The sequence below is a fragment of the Prorops nasuta genome, unplaced genomic scaffold, assembly GCF_024137725.1.
Source record: "Prorops nasuta isolate Cenicafe-Biocafe unplaced genomic scaffold, Cenicafe_Pnas_1.2 PNAS00325, whole genome shotgun sequence".
Lineage (NCBI taxonomy): Eukaryota > Metazoa > Arthropoda > Insecta > Hymenoptera > Bethylidae > Prorops > Prorops nasuta.
In genome coordinates, this window is record NW_027117121.1 from 1 (window position 1) to 23568 (window position 23568).

The 23568-nt window shown below is 37.2% G+C and overlaps 5 protein-coding genes across 14 annotated transcripts; 3 read left to right on the forward strand and 2 right to left on the reverse strand.

The window, feature by feature from the left end:
• Window positions 1-40: 40 nt before the first annotated feature.
• On the reverse strand, window positions 41-1322 carry LOC136785418 (thioredoxin domain-containing protein 17-like). Of its 3 annotated transcripts, none has more exons than XM_066746456.1 (4): window positions 1195-1322; window positions 740-1110; window positions 519-600; window positions 41-433 (listed from the first exon to the last, which is right to left on the reverse strand). In XM_066746456.1, the coding sequence occupies exons 2-4, from the start codon at window positions 966-968 to the stop codon at window positions 277-279; spliced, it is 468 nt and encodes a 155-aa protein (XP_066602553.1). In that variant the 5' UTR covers window positions 969-1110; window positions 1195-1322; the 3' UTR covers window positions 41-276. The 3 variants fall into 3 exon arrangements, with proteins under 3 accessions (XP_066602553.1, XP_066602554.1, XP_066602552.1); XM_066746457.1 differs by having other exon boundaries at window positions 740-1022; window positions 1163-1288; XM_066746455.1 differs by lacking the exon at window positions 1195-1322 and having other exon boundaries at window positions 740-1153.
• A 110-nt stretch (window positions 1323-1432) lies between these two features.
• Window positions 1433-7581, forward strand: LOC136785414 (ribosomal protein S6 kinase beta-1-like). Of its 5 annotated transcripts, XM_066746448.1 has the most exons (14): window positions 1442-1574; window positions 1766-1845; window positions 2125-2274; window positions 2394-2434; window positions 2522-2696; window positions 2775-2858; window positions 2931-3064; window positions 3138-3200; window positions 3273-3401; window positions 3485-3575; window positions 3651-3767; window positions 3845-4084; window positions 4354-4508; window positions 4576-7581. In XM_066746448.1, exons 3-14 carry the CDS (start codon window positions 2185-2187, stop codon window positions 4631-4633), a joined length of 1377 nt encoding a protein of 458 aa, XP_066602545.1. In that variant the 5' UTR covers window positions 1442-1574; window positions 1766-1845; window positions 2125-2184; the 3' UTR covers window positions 4634-7581. The 5 variants fall into 5 exon arrangements, 4 of the variants coding, with proteins under 4 accessions (XP_066602544.1, XP_066602545.1, XP_066602542.1 ...); XM_066746447.1 differs by lacking the exon at window positions 1766-1845 and having other exon boundaries at window positions 1433-1574; XM_066746445.1 differs by lacking the exon at window positions 1766-1845 and having other exon boundaries at window positions 1477-1574; window positions 2056-2274.
• Window positions 7582-7718: 137 nt separating this feature from the next.
• On the forward strand, window positions 7719-11234 carry LOC136785415 (CBP80/20-dependent translation initiation factor-like). Of its 3 annotated transcripts, none has more exons than XM_066746450.1 (9): window positions 7719-7935; window positions 9151-9232; window positions 9341-9431; window positions 9517-9733; window positions 9809-10040; window positions 10126-10244; window positions 10334-10480; window positions 10553-10681; window positions 10874-11234. In XM_066746450.1, the coding sequence occupies exons 1-9, from the start codon at window positions 7900-7902 to the stop codon at window positions 11102-11104; spliced, it is 1284 nt and encodes a 427-aa protein (XP_066602547.1). In that variant the 5' UTR covers window positions 7719-7899; the 3' UTR covers window positions 11105-11234. The 3 variants fall into 3 exon arrangements, with proteins under 3 accessions (XP_066602547.1, XP_066602548.1, XP_066602549.1); XM_066746451.1 differs by lacking the exon at window positions 7719-7935 and adding an exon at window positions 8433-8605; XM_066746452.1 differs by lacking the exon at window positions 7719-7935 and adding an exon at window positions 8628-8939.
• A 1326-nt stretch (window positions 11235-12560) lies between these two features.
• On the forward strand, window positions 12561-20639 carry LOC136785413 (dual oxidase-like). The gene is made up of 19 exons (XM_066746444.1): window positions 12561-13521; window positions 13977-14060; window positions 14171-14332; window positions 14397-14584; window positions 15070-15274; window positions 15369-15538; window positions 15616-15852; window positions 15922-16367; window positions 16436-16637; window positions 16847-17173; window positions 17246-17470; window positions 17552-17770; window positions 17880-18083; window positions 18151-18463; window positions 18537-18911; window positions 18982-19661; window positions 19972-20127; window positions 20214-20342; window positions 20417-20639. Exons 1-19 carry the CDS (start codon window positions 13440-13442, stop codon window positions 20543-20545), a joined length of 4533 nt encoding a protein of 1510 aa, XP_066602541.1. The 5' UTR covers window positions 12561-13439; the 3' UTR covers window positions 20546-20639.
• LOC136785416 (dual oxidase maturation factor 1-like) lies at window positions 20615-23035 on the reverse strand. 2 transcript variants are annotated; one of them, XM_066746453.1, is made up of 8 exons: window positions 22597-23035; window positions 22205-22374; window positions 22084-22141; window positions 21826-21963; window positions 21547-21769; window positions 21277-21488; window positions 21007-21202; window positions 20615-20933 (listed from the first exon to the last, which is right to left on the reverse strand). In XM_066746453.1, exons 2-8 carry the CDS (start codon window positions 22367-22369, stop codon window positions 20735-20737), a joined length of 1191 nt encoding a protein of 396 aa, XP_066602550.1. In that variant the 5' UTR covers window positions 22370-22374; window positions 22597-23035; the 3' UTR covers window positions 20615-20734. The 2 variants fall into 2 exon arrangements, with proteins under 2 accessions (XP_066602550.1, XP_066602551.1); XM_066746454.1 differs by having other exon boundaries at window positions 22692-22695.
• Between the last annotated feature and the right edge of the window lie 533 nt (window positions 23036-23568).

The window sequence follows — 23568 nt, forward strand, 5'->3', positions numbered from 1 at the left end:
CTATAAAGATTTATAGCAAATGCCTGGCTTGTGTGTGGATTATTTGTAAAAAATATATTTTATTAATTATTACATCTCTCTTATATGACTGGAAATTACAAAGATATAAGAGACAATTTTAAGGGAATAAAAGAGAATGGCAACTATTTTACATGTTTGATCATTCATCTTTATATGCAAAAAATCATGCACAGTATCCTTCCCATCTGAATTATAAATATAACAAATTTTGCATAATGTTAAAAGCCAAATGACAATGACAGAAAAATATTTTGTTTAATCATCTTCGTCTGTAAGTAACATCTCAATGATTTCAACCTTCAACAAATCATCACCTTCCAAACGTTTTTGAGTTCCCCATTTTGCTAACGTTGGTAATACCTTTAATTTAGTTTTTGAATCCTTACGAAATGAGCAATTAAGATCCTTCCATCTATGCAAAACACAAAACATAATGTATATATGCTAAATCTATATTATGGTATATGGATGTATTATAGAATACACAAATTACATACGTAGCGCGGTCTCCAACTTCCGTTAAAATAAAACTGGAATTTTCTGATGCTAATTTAAGTGCCTCTTCTATGAATGGCTCAGCTGTATCAGATAAATGTAAAAATGGTTAGTATTGTGTGAAAGTGGCACGTAATAATAATTAGGTTTGTTTACTAATAATGTAACATACATAAAGCATTAAACATTGAGGTTATGATTAAGGATAGAGAAATAAGCTTACCTTCGACGCAGTCAGGACACCAGCTGACCCCAGTGTCTAGCTTTGTTCCGCTATAAAGGACAAAAACAGGTCCATCAGATTTGAAATCTTCCATAAACTTGAGAAAATTCTCATATCCCTGTACTTTGTAACGTTTGACCATTTTTAAAATATAAATTCTATACTTATCAAATAGTATCACTAGTATATCAGCAATATCAGTCTTCTCAAGTATTCTGTTTCGTCTCATGTTATCGCTAGTTATCACTGACTCACTTCACTCTCTCATTGAAAAACAATTGTTCTGAATTATGTCGTAAACAAAGAATCGAAATGGCGTTTATTTTAATTCAAACGCCATTTTCAAAATTAAAGAAAATTAAAAATACTTTCTAAAAAAATAATGTATTATTAAACAAAATGTATAGGTCGATAATTTCTTACCGTGTTGTGCTACTGCTACTAATCACTATTACCCTCTGAGGATAAGTTCCACCCGGTTCGCAAATATTCATTGTGAAATATGTTCACGCAAAGTAGAATCATTGGAATTTATCCTGAGCATTAAATCATTAACTCTAAATAGTGTAAACGTAGACTAATAAAGTTTAGAAAATTCGGTTAGACAGTCTATGGTTGTTTAGTTAATACAACTGAATATTAGTTGGGTTTACATTCAACTGAAACATCTCTGCTGAAACAGTGAAACGAGACACGAGACCCCGACCCGACCTCATTTCCTCTTTCCTCCATTCTGGGAATTTCCTTCCTTGTGACGTCATTTACAGCCAATCGTATTCACCAGGAATTGATGCTTAAACTGGATGAGAGGGGGACGTTTTGCTTTTCTTTATTGGTATGTCACAATATACAGTGTATATACATTTTAATACATGTAATTTTAGGTATTTAGAAAATGTAACAGACATATAGAATAGATCAGTACGATCAGTAGTTCGACTGCTTAGTAGTAATACATCCGTGTGTATGAATCAGTGAATACAAAACGGAAGCACACGTATATATGTATATGTATGTATGATTTAGATACCTCACGCATACTAATTACTAACTGAAGAGCCCCACCAGCAACAATACCGTATTGTCCATATTACCGTATGGTGTATGTAAGTAATGTAAGCCAGGATCGTCAGTGACGGTCAGTGTAGCTTGGTCCGCTTGGTCAGCTTGGTGCAGTTTGGTGTAGCTTGTAGACTGATGTAGACAGTGTAGTAGTTGGTAGTAGGCATATATAGTAAAAGCATTGGAACATTATAATTGATTATAATCTAAAAGCATTTTACTCAAAGAATTCATTAGTTTGCTTTACCCACCAGTGTTACAACAAGGCTTTCCATTTTACGAAGAATTCAATCAATTCCTTCTGCTTCTACCCATCTGTATAGATCCCAGACGCCGTACGGCTGTTTTGCTGAGTTTTACAACGCTATTTGATAAGACGCAGGATGGCTGCAGTTTTTGACATAGAACTTCACGATGTGGATGCTAGCAGGGAAGATTCGGATGATGATGTTATCGAAATAAGCGAGGTAAATGTAAGCCTTAATCGTAAAGAACGTAATTATGCCAAGCCAGCATCCAGCAGGCCAGCTGCGTATATAACCCTCTTTAGCAAATTTTACAAACAACGAATTAATAGATTTTTATTTGCCAGGGCGATTACGATCCTAATCCAAACGTGAACGATATAATCAAGTAAGCAGTTCTTAAATGTCAATTGTGTAAACCCGTATATATTTGCGTGAATCTCTCTCAAACGTATCATAAATTTTATGCTTTTAGGTCGGACGATGTCGAAACCGTGCCCATTTCCGAACAGAATGTCAATGGTGGTAGGGAAAGGGCAGGTCGTCAAGATTTTGAGCTTTGTAAAGTTATTGGAAAAGGGGGCTATGGCAAAGTTTTTCAAGTCAAAAAGATTACTGGAAACGATCGCGGTACTATTTTTGCAATGAAAGTGAGTTGAATTTTATTTTTATCCTCGTTCTTCGTTATTCTGTCTGTGAACACCTTACACTTTTTCTTCATATTATAGGTACTGCGTAAAGCATCCATTATACGAAATCAGAAAGACACAGCTCATACCAAAGCTGAAAGAAATATCTTAGAGGCTGTAAAGGTAAATATATTTATTTTTATGAATTATTGCATTAATGATTCTAGTGTAGAAATAAAATCTTGTTTTTCTTAGCATCCATTTATTGTCGATCTTATATATGCATTTCAAACTGGTGGTAAACTGTATTTGATCCTGGAATACATGTGTGGAGGAGAACTATTTAGACACTTAAATCACGAAGGAATCTTTTTAGAGGATGTGGCATGGTAAGTTTATAACTAGCATGTGCTTTTTATTTTTTGGTTATTCCCATCTTATAATTCAAATATATTTCTCTAGCTTTTACTTATCTGAAATAATTTTGGCACTACAACATCTTCATCTTCAGGGAATTATATACAGGTAGATACTTTAAAATCCCTTTTATTTTATCATGACACTTGAAGAAAATAACAAAATTGTTATGCACTTTAGGGACTTGAAACCTGAGAATATATTGTTAGACGCAGAGGGGCATATCAAGCTCACTGATTTTGGCTTATGCAAGGAACATATTCAGGAAGGAACTGTGACCCATACATTTTGTGGCACTATAGAATATATGTAAGCATACAAATTTCTTTATTATAGACTTTATTCAAATTCCATGAGTTGTATAATTTTCTTTTTTTCATATGATTCTGAAGGGCTCCCGAAATTTTGACTAGAAGCGGACATGGAAAGGCCGTTGACTGGTGGAGCCTCGGAACTTTAATGTACGATATGCTAACCGGCTCGGTGTGTATAGTTTTAAGTGTGATAACACTTTTGGCATTACTTATGGAACAATTACGACTATTTTTGTTCTTTTAGCCTCCGTTTACGTCGGATAACAGAAAAAAAACCATAGAAAAAATATTACGAGGAAGATTAAATTTGCCTCCGTACTTAACAATGGATGCGCGCGATTTAATTAGAAAGCTATTAAAGGTACGTTAGCGAGAAAATTAGAAGGCATAAGAATATTCTTATTTTGCATTTGATGAAATGTTTGATTGACTCAATAGAGGCAAGTGGCACAAAGATTAGGCTCCGGGCCATTGGATGCCGAGCAAATAAAAAATCACCACTTCTTTAAACATATCAACTGGAACGACGTAATATCACGTAAATTGGAGCCACCTTTCAAGCCAACACTGTCAAGCGACGATGATGTATCGCAATTCGATAAGAAGTTTACGACATCTGCGCCAGTTGATTCTCCACCAGAATATACCTTAAGCGAATCAGCTAATAGAGTGTTTCAAGTGAGTTTCGGTTAATAATAGTAACGGAATATTCCTTTGCCGAATATGTTTATAATTTTCGAATGACTGATCAATTAATTAACACATATTTGGGCATTGCAATTTTGATTTAAAGAATGATCTTTAGAAATACTAGATAAATTTAATTATTTTCTGATTGTTTTATTAGTCAACAAATAATTTCAATAATTTTTTGCAATTACATTACTTTTAAATATAAATGCATGCTTTTATCTGTTAGAGAAATTAATATATGACAATTATTGCAGGGGTTCACATATGTTGCTCCTAGTATATTAGAAGACATGTATTCCCAGCCACGAATAATAAATGCCAAAAGTCCCCGTAAGGCATATCCAAATGGCTTCTCTCCAAGAAACGCACACTTTCATCTACACAACTCTCATTTACAAAATAATCTTAGGTAATTTCGCTTTAAGTTATTTACTATTTAATTAGTATTGTTTTATTTTATATTGTTCTTATTTCAGACACAATGGCGTTGGTCATAATAATGTGGAAGACGCAGAGATGATTGAAATAACCTAACTGCCATTTTCCAAATAGAACAATATTTAGCATTATTGGCCTAACTGCCGGGCATTCAAGACCAATCCTCAAGACTCAGGGAGGGATTTTATAAGGATTTAGGGAATATAGCAAAGGATAGGTCGCATAGAAAAAAAAAAACTTTTAATGAATGTCCACCAGTTATGTTTAGTTAATTTTTTTAAAACGAATTTAATATCTAATGATAAGATCATGATTTATTAATAGGGAGACGCGGCAATTGCACGTAGGACAAGTGCTATGCGATAGTTATTTAAATACATAACTAGCAGGAATGAAAGCTTACTTCTTCGCCAGAAACAAGAACGAAAAACAAAAGTAAGAAATATACGAATTGTGTGCACATTAATTTAGCTGAGAATTAATTATCGCACGGATATGTTACAGATTGGATGTATATGAAAAGTAAACGAAAAGTAGTATAATTATTAGTCGGAATAATGCTAGCATAAGTTTTTCAGTAATTGCTTCATAAATATATCCAATGCTGTAACTTTGTTGGAAATTATTGTTTGCATTTGCCTGAGACTAGTTGCATTAAATTTGCGTGGAGGCACAAGAATGCAGAAATCTTACGCGGAATAAAAAGGAGGAAAACTAGAGAAATTGATGGTACCCGACAATACTTTGCAAAATAACGTTACGAAGGAACTGTTAAGCTGCTCAAATAGAAGAAAGAAGGAACACACAACAAGCACACAAAACAAATTTTATAGTCAAATTTGTTACTAATTTAGCAGCTGTCTTCCGTAATACCGCAGAACGTTGGGGAGATTTCATGCAATATCGATATAACATTCATTATTAATTTATTACTACTGCGAAGTTCCTATAAAGAATTCACTAGCATTGCAGAGCAAATTACAAATATTATATATATTTATATATTCTCACTTTTTAAATTAATACTACTTATTGTTTTAAGTTCAACAAAAATTTGTCCCTTTATAGCCATGTCGCTCAGGTATAACAATTCAAAGCCAAATAAATAAGTTATGCAAGTAAGCTACATTCTACCACGATTATTTCGTGATTTTCAAGTTTTATGATCTACCATGTTTTTGCTATGAAAGTAATCGAAACACTTATTATATTGCAAAAAGGAGGGAGGGATATTTTTACTTACGTTAACTTGTCAATAGACGGTGTAATATGTCAAATACAAAAGCGCAGACCGCTCACAAAACTCCAATCTACCTAAGTGTTCAAAGACCACACAGCTGTTAGTATTTATCCTTAAAATACTTTCAGCGATTACCAATAGTGGAAACTAAAATGATGTAAATGATTTTTTAAATGTAAATAGACACATGTTTCATATACAAGACATGTACCGTTTATGCTACTACATATACTAGATGATGTAAAAATCTATATTGAAAAACCACGAATGTACTTTAGAAGTCAGTTTTTTCTGTGTCTGGTCCAAAGTTGTCAAGTCGAAATACCTACATTGGAAAGGAAATTTTGAGGAAAGAATATTTATAAAGTTTGTTGATTTAGTTCTTGGTTTAGAAGCTATTAAAGATTAAAAAGTCTGAGGCATTCTATTAGTCAACTCTCTGTTTGCGTGGTAATTACTGCCCAAGGAAAGAGTTTCAAAACGAATAGTTTTCAATTCTAAATAACTTTTAAAGGGGAAGCCAAACCTCAAAATATTATAAGACCCTTTTTCCTTCAAATTCATACTTCTATCTAACTTTTTTGGATTGATAGCCTTAGACTGGACACCCCATAGATATATTGTAAGTTTGTAACAGATGATTTGACGTTCCATCAAAAGTTCAGTAGGGAAAATCTAAATTTTCCTTGAATTTGATTTATGTTCAATTGTCCAGAACACTTAGAGAGCAGTCCGCCAAAGATTTTGTAAGAGTTCGATTTTTCCAATTAATTACTTAAGCTCCATTGCCGATTTCATAGATGAAAGATTTTTCATCTCCAAGATGTGACTGGAAAATGAAATATTACGTTTACAATATCAAAAGAGTCAAGACTAATTATTACATATTACATGAAATATCTCTTTCTGTACAGTGCATAAGAACAATAAATATAAGGCCATATATAAGTTTTAGATTTTTATTATGTTACAAAGAGTTCGAATATATAGAAGATGTATGCGTGTACATTTGTTCTCTTTATTTTGTATTTTATATTGTACGTTTTTCGTTTCATTCATTGTTTCTAATGCAATTTCATGATGTGTTATCTACTAATGGGAAATCTGAATTTAAAGCAGAATGTTAATTGTCTCTTCTTTAAATTAAGATATACTTACTATCTATATATATATATATATATATATATATATATATATATATGCATACATATGATATGTAGATACGCATGTATTCATCTTACAAAGTCGTTGCATTTAAGCATTAGTAGCATATAGGACAACACTCTTAGCTAGATTATTGATCATTAGTTTGTTGCTCATCGTAATCTGTGTGTTACTGTTTATTTATTTTCTAGAGTAACAAGGAAAATGATCATACGCGCAATGACGACTTAAAAGTTAATTAGAAAAGTATGTGTTTATAAGCAAGTAATTTTCATATACATATAGTATATTTACTTTTGCAATAAGTTTGCTATGACTATTTAGGGAAGGGGACATCGTTCATTATCGAATCATATGGTTATACTGCACTAAATATAAGTAAATATGTACACACATCGAGTAGAGAGTTTGCGAATTGTATACGTTTACAAAGTGCTGTTACCTGCGATAGGCGAGCTCGATATTTAGAAAAAAAAGAACGAAGAGGAGCTGTTCCTCAGGGGGAAAAGTGATAAATGTTTTAAATGCTTCCAATTAATCGAAAGAAGAGATGCGCATACTTAAAATGACTTATCGCTATCGTGATTTGTAGCCCTCTAAAATTGTATTTATGAATAAATAAAATGATTTACGCAAAGAATTGTTATTGGCGAAATTCGAGAGCTGCGAAATTTCTTGGAAAAAGTCGACAGGTACCTGAGGCGTACCTACGTAATTCGTCCTTGCACATGCAATAGTGTTGGTGTTAGCAGAACCGTCCAAGGCATACGGGGGCGGGTACACTCCTAATACGAGCATCGAGTCAAAGCGTTACAAACCAGCGGCGCATTTTCAGTTATAACATCCTCGAAAATAGTTTGCGTACCTGCTTTACAATTAAAAAGCAAAAAACACGTTGTTATGCCGTAAACTTCCAATTTGTAATTCGTCCATACCATCTCTACTTTTATTCCTCGCGATGGTAAAGCGGATTTTACCTTTGGAGAAGAAAAAAGTGAGTGAATTTCTCCATAGAAATACTGTAATATCGGTTTACCAACCCATGGAGTAATTCACGTTGGAATACAGCCAAAACTGTGAAAAATATTTTTGTGACCTGGTGTGAAAATTGTAAATGTACAATTGCGAATGTTAAAACTTGTTGATTGTAGACATTGTGAAGGTATTTTGAAACAATGTATTAAATAGCTAGAAAGAGAGAGATAGAGAGAGAGGGGTAAATACTAGCGCGTGACGAGCATAACGAGGAAGGCCCAAAACCGGAAGTCGCATACCGTCGAAATATACTTCTGTACAATTCGAGTTGAGATATTGTAAAGCGTTATGTGGAGTCAAAGAGTTTGTATAATATCGAGAGAAATATGTATGTACTAGGAGAGGCGTTATAGCGAGTCCCCCGATGGGGTATAATTAATTTCGCTCACTGTACACGTTGATATACGTACAAGAACCGCTGCAATATTGGATAGCGACAACACGCGACTCATCTACTCAGTGCGTTTCGTGGCAAGCGCTGTCTATTATTAGTAAGGCAGTCATCGGAGCTGCTTTTCCACGGAAAGACGTTGGAAGAAACGCCATCGCGCGTTTTCACGCGTGTAACGAACGACAAAGTATTATCGAGGATCAGTGCAATTGTCCACGCAGAGTCTTAGAGGCTGATGGTGATTTTTTTTCGCTGATTTTCGCTCTGCAAACTCCATGGAATTTCTCTCTTCCCGACTAATCGCCTTCCTCTCTTTCTCTCTCGGAATCTCAATTCATAACATTGTACCACAGAAGCGTGTTTTTGCCAACCCCGCGTTGTTTTGTAAAAGTAAAAAACGCGTTCCAAAAGAGGTCGTCGGGATTAATTTGTAGTCATTTTTCGAATTCCAATACCGATGGCAATTCTTCGAGGCTGTATGTTTCTCTCTAATATATAGGCTGAAAATGCGAAGCGAGATCGATTTATCGATCGCGAACGTGGCGCCAGTTTGAAAATCAGTCCTATTGTCTGTGAGTTCGAAGGATGATGGTTAATTTTTCTATGTAATTTTTGCTCCTTTTCGAATCAGAAAATTCTTCTTCAAAGTCCAATACTGATAGAAATTCTTACTCAGAATTGTGCGCTGCTGAATTTTGTATATATAAGCTGAAAGTGTTTCAGTGTGATTTGGTGGAGTTGAATTATAATTGAATAATTTATGATTGTTTCCTTTATTCGCAGATGAGGGATACAGTTCTGCAGAAAGAAAACAACGTAGTAGCTGCGAGGACGAAACCATCTCTGGAAATTTATCGACCCCCTGGTTCGTAGACTTTCATTTATCAATTTTAAAACTTGTGTTGTTTAATTATGCCACGTGTGAAATTGTCCTGTGAAAAGATTTTTTTACGTTTCATTTGATGATTTACAGGTGGAAGAGCGGAAGGTACCACGACAAATCCAAAATTGAATGTTCATGCGAAGGAATTCACCATGAAACAGAATGATCTGCATTCTTCCAAGTGTGTAATTTATGTATGCCTAAAAAAATAGAATTTATTATTATTTTTTTAAGTGATTGTAATGGGAGATTTATCTATGATCAAGATTAAAAACGAGTGCATCGGAACGACCATATTACCTGCAGCATAGTAAATCCAGCGGGAACATCCACAGATACTTGTATGCTCAGCAACAGCAAGCGCAGTTTCAGCAGCAGCAACAACAGCACCAACTAGCTCGCCAATCGTCCCATCATGGTTATTCGTCCATGAGGCAAGCTCATCCATTGGACACCTCGAGCTCCAGTGCTAATATTATTCACGTGATTGTTGCATTTTGATTAGTAATAAGTGAATGTTTTTTAGAATAGTTAAATGATAGATGAAACATTTTATAGGGAACTGGAAGAGTTCACTTTAACGTGGATAACGAGACTAAAGGAGGAAATCCATCGAGACCTGGCAAATTAACAAAATCACACACTTTTGTATCCACTTATGGACTGAAACGATCAAAGAGTCTAAACTCCGCAGATGTATTGGTCAGTAAAACAATCAACATTACGGATATCGCAGAACTCGGCCAATTCCCTCCTGCTATTAGAGAGACCTTCCTGAAAGCTATTGATGGTGCGTGAGGAATATTCAAAAGGATATTGTAAAAATTATGTAGAATCAAAGACGAATATTTGATATTGTTTTTATAACGAAACAGATCCCAATGTCCTTAACGCGAGATCCTTAATGGAGTTGGTACGACACATTTTGGAAAGAGTCGTTGAGAAACGCAGATATGCTGAACCAGCAGCAAAAATTTGTATAACGATAATTGAGGTAGTGCTACTGTTCAACTATACTGATTTTTTTGCATCTTTTAGTTTTATTACGTTTGCACGTGTTTCATGTTAGGTTATAACTTGCAGAAAGAGAGAAAAGAAACTTTTCTCGAATCGTTATTGAATACTTGTCAGCAACTGTATCAAGACAGAGATAGAACACTGGAGGATGGTGCCAAGTGTCACCACAGGTACTCAGCATTCATGACTTTTCTCAATGAAATGTACTGTCAGGTAAGATCATGATTTAAATGAATTTTTGTTGAAAGCTGCGACACATTCCTGATTCTTCTTCTTCTTTTATAGCTGAAACGACGACAATTGCAGCTGAAGACACAACAGGAGGGTGTTCCTCCTGGTCGAGTTCTTTTAACTCTATTGTGGAAGTGCTGTCAGGATTGTCTGCAACCTCCGATAGTTAATTCACTAGCGGAGGTGATATTTGTCAATATTTCTCCAGCTGTTTCTCGTTACCATTAAGCTTCTTTATTTTGACTGTACTTTCTCTACTTTTGATATATCTGTCGCTATTTTCTTATAGGTTAATACCATATAAATGACAGAAAGTACAGTTAAATTAAACATACTTGATAGATAATTACAGGAGTAATGTTTTGTATGAAATAGACGGACTGCCTCTTCTTCGTCCTGACATGCATTGGAAAAGATTTGGACTCTGAATTACCAAATCAGCTTCAGCAATTACTGGGAAGTTTGAGAGACGCTTTTCTCGCCGAGGAAACGGTCATCCCACCGGTCAGGAGAACTCTTTTGCAGCTTATCGAGCTTCATGCTGCTCACTGGCAGCTTCCAGCACCAGCCGTGGTTTATTACTACCCTGGCGCAGCGTCCAAATGATGGTTCATAAACAATATTCTGATAAGAAGTTGAAACGACGAAAACCAAAATACGCAATGATACTCGGGATGTACCGAGAACGTTCCAGGCACATTATTGTTCCTGCAAAAAATATACAAAAGAATGTTCATCTGCTGTTTCTAAATCATTATTGCGTCAAGACCTTTCTCACCAGTTTACCTCCACTTTTGTCATGAACACGGTTGACTTTCCTGCGTGCGTGATGTAACGAATCGCTGGTCCAAATGGACTCTATCAAATGTTAGATAATTCATCCTCAATTCAAGGCTGAATCAAGGAAGATTATTCGTGGTACATCCACGCTCGTTCACTGTATCTTTGTATTATTCGCAATTCTCCAAGTCTCTGCCCCTACTCTATTGAATGAATAGTGTTTGTAAAAATCTTTTCCTTATTGTGAAAATGTAAATCAAGAATTGATCAATCTACTAGAAGCTTTGGTGTATTTCCTACGATAGACCTGAAGTTTTGGCGGGCTTTGGATAGAAATACCTGTTTTCTTCAGTCACCCGTCAATCTCCACCAACACTGCAATCACCATTCACCGATGTGTGTCAAGGGCAATGAAAATGGACTAAATTCATTTCTCTCTTTTTTATTCTATCTTTATCTCTCTATCTACTAGTGACTCGCTTGCGTTCGTACTCTCGTTTGCAAATTATTGGGCCACGATTTCGCGACCGATTCACCTCTCAAGGTCGATCGACGATCCTTCTTCAAGCGTTGGATTATCGTTGGTCGATTCTACTTACTGCGAATAAAGAAAATGTTTCCTACAAACAGTCACGTATAGGAAAGCACGGAACTGCGCGATTGGTGATTGCTAGGACCTTGAAGAGGATATAATTGCGTGATCTTTGTCGGTTGTAACCTATAACCATAGTATTATATATTGTAAAAATACAGTACATATAACGAGTGTGTAGTAAAAAGAAACATTAAATTTTACACAATTATACAAAACAACGAATATACCACGAACATTCAGTGATATAAGATTTAAAAATTTGCTTAACAATTATGGTTAAAATTGCTAACTTAGAGAGAGAAAGAGAGAGTTTCGTCAGCACAGAATCATCGTCAGAGTCTAGGTCGCGCAGAGTGGTGGGAGACGCATCAGCACTCAGCAGCCGAGAGTCGAGACCTACGAAACGTCCTTGAAAGAATTGCTCGCGAAGCCGGATTCATGCTTGAAACTAGGGCTCGAATCTTTGACCGTGCACGAGTGTATCCGTAAGAATCGAATAGCCATTGGTATTGAGCAATATTAGTGCTTAAACGCGATAAAAATGCATGTAAAGCATCAACAATATATCAGAAACGATCCTAAACCAGTTTTGACACGTTTGGAACATTTAGTACACGTTGCCGACATATTAAGGTACGAGTACACGGCGCGTGAAATACACACGTGACTTATGGAACTGGGGTCACTGAGGAGTGGAAGCGCCGTGTCCCCGCACCTTTAGAGAGCCGTACGCTGCGACAAAATCAACATTTCCAGTTCCAATAAATGTGTGAAAATTCTATAGCCATAGTTAAATCGAGCAAGAACCACACTTAAACGAAAAAATTCAAGCAGCACAACGCCAATATGTCAGAAATGTTTCAAAAACGTTCGTGGATTGATTTTAAAAAGTGAAACATCTCTGATACATCGCACGTTTACAACGTACACCTATGACAAAAGAAACATTTCCAACCGCATGCATGCGTAAAAATTGTATAGCCATTAGTTTTATGCTGTATTATACACATATACAAGCAAGATTCACGTTGAACGCCAAACAGAGTTTGTAAGAAAATAACGGACGAAACAAATAGGCCGTCCGTTGACTTTCACCGCGATTGGGCCTTCTCTCTCTTGCGTTGGCGAGTCACTCTCACGTCCAACGCTTTGGTGGGATGGGACTGGCACGGAGAAACGGGGATATCCTGTGCTGGAACGTTAAGAAACTCGTACAGTGGCAACGAACGAGTGTCACAGTCAGCAGAACGCTATTGGACTCTGCTAAGAGCCTGAGAGCGAGTTGCAACCTGTTCGCGGGCAGCACGCCAATACTCTCGTTTCTAACCTATAACACGTGATTCACACCAAATTCTTCGCTGTCATTCGTCGCTACTTTTTCACCATGCTACCACCAGTAGCAATAGCAATACTCTCGAAAACCTGCTGCCACTTTGAAGAAAGTTGGCCGTGAAGAACCTCGTGTGAATCGTGATTGAAACTCCAAGTGGATTTCAGTCCGGCTGCTTTTCACAACGTGAATGGAATGCACGCACACGCGTGATTCTTCCATCGAGAGAAAGGACGATGATGCGTCGACGGAAACCACACTCGACTAGCTTGACCACACTTTTTTTCATCCTACTGCTTTACCTCTCCGATGCTACGTGTGAGTACAGATTGTGTTTGTGTGTATAAATAGTGAAACAGCCTGAATTATCGAAAATTTAACCTCTGCCAGTAGTGTAACCATATAATTAAAAACTTTCGCTGTCAACTTTCCACATGTAGTTGGATTACTTTTCTTTTCAAACGCAAGTTTTAATCAATTTTACGAAATAACTTTGACGTCCGATTGATTCAGTTTCTGTGTTTATTCTCTCTTCCATCGATTTCGCAAAACTTTGCACAAGTACAACTATATAGCATACCGTCTGCTGCAAAAATATTTTGCAACGTTACTCATTGTGTGCTTTATCACGCAATCGCTTCCTGAATCCGAGGATTGAGTAATATTTTATGAAATTCTTAATCCTTTGGATAATTATTTTCTTGTTGAATTTTTTATATAATTTATTCCAATCTTATAACGGCTTTTTCAAATCGTAATTCCAAATTTTTCAGTTGGATTTAAAGGTTACTTTGCGGATAAGCAGAGGTACGATGGCTGGTACAACAATTTGGCTCATCCTGAATGGGGATCAGCTGGTGAGTGCAATTTTTTTTCTTTGAGGATTAAAGAGTCGTAGTCTTTTTAAGTAATTCGTTATATAATTCTTCGCATGAGATTTTTGAAATAAATATTTCATTTTCTACAGACTGCAGGCTCATCAGGAAGGCACCGGCTGCCTACTCCGATGGGGTGTACACGATGGCGGGGCAGGATAGAGCCTCACCGAGAAAATTAAGCGATTTGTTCATGCAAGGAGAGGACGGACTGCCGTCGATCAGAAACAGAACTGCGTTGTTTGCTTTCTTCGGTAATTTCACGAGATATTGACAATTGACCAAATCACGTGACATTATTTTAGCTTTTGATTGAAGGTCAGCTTGTCAGCTCGGAAATTATAATGGCCAGCGAGAGTGGTTGTCCCATAGAGTTCCACAGAATAGACGTGGAGAAATGCGACCCTGTATTTGACAAGGAGTGTCAGGGTAACAAATTCATTCCATTCCTGAGAGCAGATTATGACAGACAAACAGGACACAGTCCAAATAGTCCACGGGAACAAGTAAATCGCCGTTTTATCGATTTTCTATACTGAAAAAAATTATTTGATTCATATAAATCCATACTTACATTAACAAAGATTTATTCCAATAATGCTAATTATATATGCGTTTGATTTTAATAAGTAACTGATTTGATTAAAAATTATTTGAATATTTTTTACTTTATTCTATTTAATTATAAATTTCATTAATACCATATGTATTCGCTATGTGTACACATAAACAGTAGCATTAGGTTATGAATGTATAGTGATGCATCGGCATAATATCAGCGCTGAGTTTCGGTAAATTTAGTCATTTTTGCCGGACTATCTTTGTTTAAGTATACACCTACGCATTCTTACTTAGCTACAACCGTGTAAGTTTGCACGGTCCCAATATTCCATTGGTACTGTACAACAAAATATTTACTCGAATCAAATGGGTTTTTCTCAGTGTATTGTCACTTGCAAAGCATTATTGATGAATATTTGCAATCTCACAGATCAATAAAGTTACCAGCTGGATCGATGGAAGCTTCGTGTATTCAAGTAGCGAGGCCTGGGCCAACGCTATGAGGGCCTACAAAAATGGGACGCTTCTCATGGAACCCGTGAGAAATTTTCCAGTTAGGAATACCATGCGAGCGCCTCTGTTCAATCATGCAGTACCAAATGTTATGAGAATGCTCAGTCCTGAGAGACTATACCGTTTGTATTATTAGTTATTTTTGTTTTCTTCTCTCATTCAACGTATCGCGAACGTTCTTAGAACTTTCCACGAACGCTACTTTTGAAATTTTAGTACTTGGTGACCCGAGAACCAATCAACACCCTCCATTGCTAGCTTTGGGGATTTTGTTTCATCGATGGCACAATATCCTCGCTGAGAGAATTCAACGTAAAAGCCCCAAGGAGATGACCGATGAGGTCATCTTTCAAAAAGCAAGGAGAATGGTCATTGGTACGATCCAGGTATATACTATGTATACGGTTATCTTTTCAAAGTTTGCTTAAATCAAAACTGATCTACGAAACTTTTTGTCCAGCAGAACGTAATTATGTACGAATACCTGCCAGCCTTGTTGAACGAGAAACTACCGGATTATACTGGTTACAAATCTGATCTACACCCTGGTATCAGTCACATTTTTCAGAGTGCTGCGTTCCGGTTTGGTCATACTCTTATTCCACCTGGTATCTATCGCAGGGATGAAAGCTGTCAATTCAGAAAGATAAACACTGGCCAACCTGCTATCAGACTGTGCTCCACCTGGTGGGACTCGAATGTAAACTTTTCTGTTTTCTTAGATTTCATTGGAGACTGTGTTAATTCATAGATTTATGACACGTTGCAGGAAATTTTGTCGAATAGCACAATAGAGGAGCTATTGATGGGAATGAGTTCTCAGTTGGCAGAGAGAGAAGACAGTTTGCTGAGTGGCGACATACGCAATAATTTGTTTGGTCCAATGGAATTCTCACGAAGGGATTTGGCAGCTTTGAATATAATGAGGGGCAGAGATAATGGTTTGCCTGATTACAACAAAGCTAGGTCAGCATTTAAACTCCCACGTAGGAAAACTTGGAACGAGATCAATCCAGAACTGTTTAACGCCAATCCCGAACTCCTGAGGACACTCATAGAGATACACGAAAATAACCTCGATAATATCGACGTTTATGTAGGTGGAATGCTCGAGTCTAAGGATGGACCTGGTGAACTATTCTCCACTGTTATCAAGGAACAATTTCTCAGACTCAGGGATTCTGATAGATTCTGGTTCGAGAATGAGGATGCTGGGTATGTGACGATCGAATTGTGTCATTTTACAAAAATTACATCGTCTATTAAGCTTTCGTTGATTGCAGAATACTTACAAAATCTGAGATCGAAGAGATTAAACGTATCACACTTTATGACGTGATAATAAATTCTACCAATATTCCTTCTGATGCTATACAGAAGGACGTTTTCGTATGGCGAGATGGGGATCCTTGTCCTCAACCTTATCAACTAAATTCTTCGCTTTTAAAGCCCTGTGTTCCTTTGCAGAGATACGACTATTTTGAGGTATCATTTAATTATATATTAAGAAAAAGAGTCATTTCTCGTTCAAATAAGCCCTTATTTAGAAGAGTGAAAATTTCATGTTTATTTAATATTAATGACATTCAATTAAATGAAAAAAGTTGGAATATTTATTTGAATCGAGTGATTTTTTCTCAATATTTTCTTAAATAATGTGGAGAACATGTTAAATCACGTACAAACTTTTTCAGGGTAGCGAGTTCGTATATATATACGCATGCGTGTTCTTGGGATTCGTACCGATTTTATGTGCAGGCGCTGGATATGGACTGGTAAAGCTGCAGAATCGACGCAGAAGGAGACTAAAGATTTTACAAGAAGCCATACAAAGAAAGAGTGATACGAGGATCTGCGTTGATAAAATGATAGTACGAGAGTGGCTTCACGCTAATCATCGACGTTTGGTGAAAGTGAAATTTGGTCCTGAAGCTGCCCTCCACATTGTCGATAGAAAAGGCGAAAAACTGCGTACATTCGATTTTTCAGGAGTAAACAGTATTGTAATGGAAGAGTCACAGGTTATTATTTCTGTCTTGTCCTGTGTAAATATTCACAATTTTACACTTATTTATGGTTTATTTATGCATCAGGAAGGCCAAAATAATCGACGAAAGGCTCTGGTGCTTTTGCGAATCCCAAGGGACTACGATCTTGTTCTTGAACTGGATTCTCTCGCCTCCAGAAGAAAGTTCATAGCTAAGCTCGAGGCTTTTCTGTCCTCGCACAAGAAACGCTTCACTGTCGCTCAAGTCAGTCGTGATATCATGCTTGCCAAAGCTGAGACCAAAGAGAGACGGCAGAAAAAGTTGGAGCAGGTAATTTATGTTAAAGAATGGTTTTGTCATCTATGATTAGTAATATTACCGTAAAATGATTCAATCTGTTTGTCCGCTCAGTTCTTCAGGGAGGCGTATGCTTTGACTTTTGGTCTTCGACCTGGTGAAAGAAGAAGGCGTTCGGAGGACAGCGATAGTGGAGAGGTAGTCACGGTCATGAGAACCTCTCTCTCAAAATCAGAATTTGCTAGTGCTCTAGGAATGCGTCCGGATGCAGTTTTCGTTAAGAAAATGTTCAACATAGTCGATAAAGATGGCGATGGTCGTATTTCCTTTCAGGTGTGATACACTATGTAGAGCAAAATCCAAAGAAATGGAAAACATTTTTTCAAATGAAGTTGTAACAGTGTATAGTAGTAGTATTTTATTTGTAATTACTATTCTGCAGGAGTTCCTCGATACTGTTCTGCTTTTCTCGAGGGGAAAAACAGAGGACAAATTAAGAATCATTTTTGACATGTGTGATAAGGACAGTAACGGTGTGATTGACAAGGAAGAGCTATCTGAAATGTTGAGATCCTTGGTGGAAATTGCACGTACAACAAGTTTGTCTGACGACAGCGTCACAGAATTGATCGATGGAATGTTTCAGGTAACAGAAATTCTCAGAAAGTTCTGAGAGCATTTGTGGCCTGATCTTCACTCTACTGAACTTTCAGGATGCTGGTCTAGAGAGGAAGGATTATCTCACCTACAATGATTTTAAGTTGATGATGAAAGAGTACAAGGGGGACTTTGTAGCAATTGGCCTCGATTGCAAAGGAGCAAAGCAAAATTTTTTAGACACTTCGACAAATGTAGCAAGAATGACAAGTTTTCACATTGATCAGCTGCCATCGGAAGCTACCAAGAGCTGGTCCCGAAGACAATGGGATGCCATGTCCACCTTCCTCGAGGAAAATCGACAAAACATTTTCTACCTCTTCGTATTTTATGTCATCACCATTGCACTTTTCGTAGAAAGGTTCATTCGTGAGTAAGATGGTCTAATTCGTGCGATGGATTCTTCAGGGGTTTGACTGTAGATTTACTTATACCATTGCAGATTACTCGTTCATGATGGAGCATACTGATCTGAGACACATTATGGGAGTGGGTATAGCTATAACGAGGGGTTCTGCAGCAGCTTTATCGTTCTGTTACAGCCTCTTGTTGTTGACAATGTCGAGAAATCTCTTGACTAAACTGAAAGAGTTCTCCATTCAGCAATACATTCCACTAGACTCTCATATACAGTTTCATAAAATAGCAGCTTGTACAGCACTATTCTTTTCTGTCCTTCACACGGTTGGACACATTGTGAATTTTTATCACGTATCGACTCAGCCAATAGCCCATTTACGTTGCCTGAGCAGCGAACTTATCTTCACCAGTGACGCAAGACCGACCATTTCTTTTTGGCTGTTCCAAACTCTCACTGGTAGGTATACAATGCGGTATAATGATAGTAGAGTAAGTACAATAAGAATATATAAGTTTCCCTGTCATAGGTGTCACTGGAATAATATTGTTTATCGTTATGACGATAATTTTTGTATTCGCACATCCCACCATTAGACAGAAAGCTTACAAGTTCTTCTGGTCGACCCACTGCTTGTACATAGTACTCTACGCTCTATCATTGATTCATGGCCTTGCACGATTATCCGGTTCACCAAGATTTTGGATCTTTTTTATTGGACCTGGCATCATTTACGCACTCGACAAGGTTGTCAGTCTGCGAACGAAATACATGGCTCTTGACATAATCGAAACGGAGCTGTTACCATCTGACGTCATTAAAATCAAATTTTATCGTCCACCTAACCTTAAGTATTTATCTGGCCAGTGGGTCAGATTAGCCTGCACTCTATTTAATTGCAACGAGTTTCATTCATTCACGCTGACTTCCGCACCGCACGAGAACTTCCTCTCTTGTCATATTAAGGCCCAGGGACCATGGACATGGAAACTGAGGAATTATTTTGATCCCTGCAATTTTAATCACGAGGACGAGCATCCAAAGATCAGGATAGAGGGTCCTTTTGGCGGTGGTAATCAGGACTGGTACAAGTTCGAGGTGGCTGTTATGGTTGGCGGTGGGATTGGTGTTACGCCATATGCATCTATGCTCAACGACCTTGTATTTGGTACATCTACTAACAGATACTCTGGAGTTGCTTGCAAAAAGGTAATGTGAAGTCTGATCCAAATGTCAAGCTATTTTCGTTAAAGATCCATTTTTAACACTAGATTTACGGACGTTAATTATACCTATTTTTACCAAAGTGAAATAATTTGAATAATACACGAAAAATGAAGCTTTATATATAGAAATTAGTTCTACTTTAAATTAAATGAAAGATTTATTATTAAAAAATTTATTGAAAACATTTTTACATATAAATTATAATTTTGAAATACCTTGAAATGAGTCAAATTGGCTCTGTCCATAAATCTAGTGTTAAATAAACTTTTTAATTACTTATTTTTATTCGAAGGTTTACTTCCTATGGATTTGCCCGTCTCACAAGCATTTCGAGTGGTTTATCGATGTCCTTCGTGATGTCGAGAGAAAGGATGTTACCAACGTTCTTGAGATTCATATATTTATCACGCAATTTTTCCACAAGTTTGATCTGCGCACGACTATGCTGGTAAGTTTACATTATTTGTTTGTACATGTTACATCAAGAATATTTATTCTTATTTTACTTTTAAAATAAGCGATTTTATATTCCAGTATATTTGTGAGAATCACTTTCAACGATTGTCGAAGCAGAGTATCTTCACAGGCTTGAAGGCCATCAATCACTTTGGTAGACCGGATATGACCTCATTCCTCAAGTTTGTACAGAAGAAGCACAGTTACGTAAGTGTCTTAGCGATTATAAAATTATAGCGTTTGAGAAGAGGATGATTTTTCGATACCATGGTATTTTCTAGGTGAGCAAGATAGGGGTTTTCAGCTGTGGACCAAGGCCTCTTACAAAGAGTGTTATGTCAGCCTGTGACGAGGTGAACAAAACTCGTCGTTTACCCTATTTCATCCACCACTTTGAGAACTTTGGTTAAACAGTACTGCAATACCGCACTAGAATATTGAATTTTAAAATAATTACAGAGAAACGACTAATGTAAATAAATACCAAATCTTATTTATACAAGACTTCAAAGGTGATAATTTGATTTTTTTCACTCTATTTTAACGTTCTACGTGTATTATTTCGTTTATTAAATAACAGGTAAGGAACATTGATTTATTTAATCAGACGCACGACACGGTATCCTTCTGGGTGCAGGTGGAAAAGGATAGGACCAGTCGCTCCTATCACTTTTGTCGTTAGACTCGTGCTGCTGCGATTCGGATGGTTCGTGAGATGATACGAATCCTCGATTTACAACGCCCCGAGGCATCTCTTCTCTCGTCGTAGCCCTATTTTGTAGCTTATTTGATAATTGACTAAAAATTAAATTATTTTAAAATCTGTACCTCATCACCGCGCCAAGTTCTTATCGTATCTACACACATTTACCTCATTATACGACCCCCCAAGGAATCCTCCGTCTTCGGTAATTTTCTTCGTACATTTCTAGTGTCAAAACTTTCCTCTATTATTACATGTCTGTCGTAGGGCGTATCATAGTCAACTTCGAGAATCGTTGAAAATTGATGAGGAAATATCAAGTCTATCGTTGTTATTATCACTCCTGCGAGTGTGCAGCTAGTACCTAAAATATTCTTGCCATAAGTACCCATTTCTACTGTAAAATTGAAGTTTTCAATTAAACAAAATCAACATTACCAGCTAGTAGAACCAGCCAGTAATTCCATCCCAGATCAAAGGTCAAAGTAGACCCATTTATATGAGCCACAAGAGGGTCATATGGCAATAAGGACCAATAAAGAGTATTGGTCAAGAGCATACAAATTCCTGTGAATATCATGCCATAGGCTCCATAACGAGGTACCACCATCAGTAATAAATTCATGAGTATCCACGCTGAGAATGACGTCCTGAAATTATTTCTACCTTTTAATCAAGTATTTTTCAATAAGACAATTGTTAATTTACCATAGTGTTATCGAGGCGTAATAACCAGCCTCCCTGTACCGATTGCCCCAAGAAAATCCTTCCTGGTGCAAACTGAAATATTCTGCCAAGGAAATTATTGGAAACGGAGCACCCTGGTGCAGAGCTTGCTTGAAGGAGTTCCTCATCTCATCCGAGGTTCTCCACCAAAATCTCTCATTGTACTCGTTGACGTCCTCGTCGACGCTTTCGTTATCAGGGAGGACTAAAAAATCCCCAGTTTATACAGAATAATCTTGACTGAACGATTCCATGACTCACTTCTATAAGTTATATTGATATGCATCAATCCGATATAACCACCTATCTCAGCTGTAGTTCTGTGTTTCGAGTAAATGCTATAACTGCTGCTCCTGATCTTGGCTGAACTCGTGTGCCAGGAGGATCCAAAATGACCAACTGTAAATGAACCAAATTAAGATTCGTAAACCTTTCAGCCCCACTCTCACCTCTAAAAACTTTGCAGAGTCATCCGGCACCTGCATTCTCAATTTTTAAGCGAACACGTGTTTTATAAACCTTGAATCGTTGCTCCCACGAAGAGGCTTAGTGTCACCGTCAGGAACGTCGTCAATCTCTGCAAGAAATTTTCTATATAACCGTTATCCTCTTATTATTATGATTATTAATTTCTACGAACCTCCTTACGTATACCAGGAAAAATGACGAGGAACGCAGCGAAGATCGTGCCGAATATTACAAAAACGATGACCAAGGGCACGTCACCTGTGACAGGTGTACGATTGCTATAACTGTACAAGGTTGGACCACCATCCGTACGAAAAGCGTCGAACCATCCCCTCATCCTGCCTAAAATTGATTACAAATTAATACGAATACTGCTACAGCTCGCTATTGTCGTTCATCCGAGAAAAGTCAGTCGGTGTATTGCGCTCAACGTAAAAGAGAAACTCGCGACACAGTTTGTTTTCACTTTTACAACATCCATTAATTCAAGGTCGTGGATTCCACGGTAAACCGAGACGTATACCGATTGGTATAACTGGGCCTCTGTGGGTATCTCGCACGTACGGTTTCATTAAATACTTCTTTTTAGCTCGAGTGCCTCCTTAAACTGACGTGAGATCCCAGAGTGAGCAGAGAGTACTGACTGTGTGTGTACTGACCAAGCACGAAAGTAATTTTCGTGCGTTGCGAAAGGAGAACGCGCTGGAGAATGTCATGTAGGGCCACTGCTGTCAGTTCTGCGCCGGTGGGGGACTCAGAGGACTGTCGAGAGAGTGGGAGAAAGTGGGGACTAACGCTTATGGGGGGTGTACACTGATACAATAAAATTAACAAAATTTGGGAGTAGGGAAAATCCCGGAAAATCCCACCTAATGACAAATTCTAAGATGGTGGGATTACCGGTCCAGTTGCGTTTGGGAGAACTTTACAGGGGATGCGTTCGCTTCTTACAGATAGGTGTGTGGCAGCTACAATTTTTGATTAATTTCTGCAGTTGTTAGACATTAATAGTATGCGAAGAAACAAAGGTAGCTGCAGTAGCTATAAAATTACTGTGCATGCAGTTATCGAGGTTAGTAACTGAGCGCAGGTGGTTGTCGGTTATAGATCTTACAGAATTTTCGCTATTCGCAAGAGTTAAAGAGCGCAGATAGTGGTAACAGTTATACAAATACGTTATAAATTTACTGTACAGATATTGAAAATGCTAAGCAAACGGAGATAGCTGTCAGTTAAAAATCTTACAGAATTTCTGATATTGACAAGAGTTACATAGCGCCCGTAGATGTAACGGTTACAAATATTGAGAATTTTAAGCGAACGCTGGTAGCTATCGATTATACATCTTACAGAATTTTCGCTATTGACAATAGTAAAAGAACACTTGGTAACGGTCAGTTACAGATTTTACAGAATTTTCGCTATTGATAAAAGTAAAAGAACACTTGGTAGTGGTCAGTTACAGATTTTACAGAATTTTCGATATTGACAATAGTAAAAGAACACTTGGTAGTGGTCAGTTACAGATTTTACAGA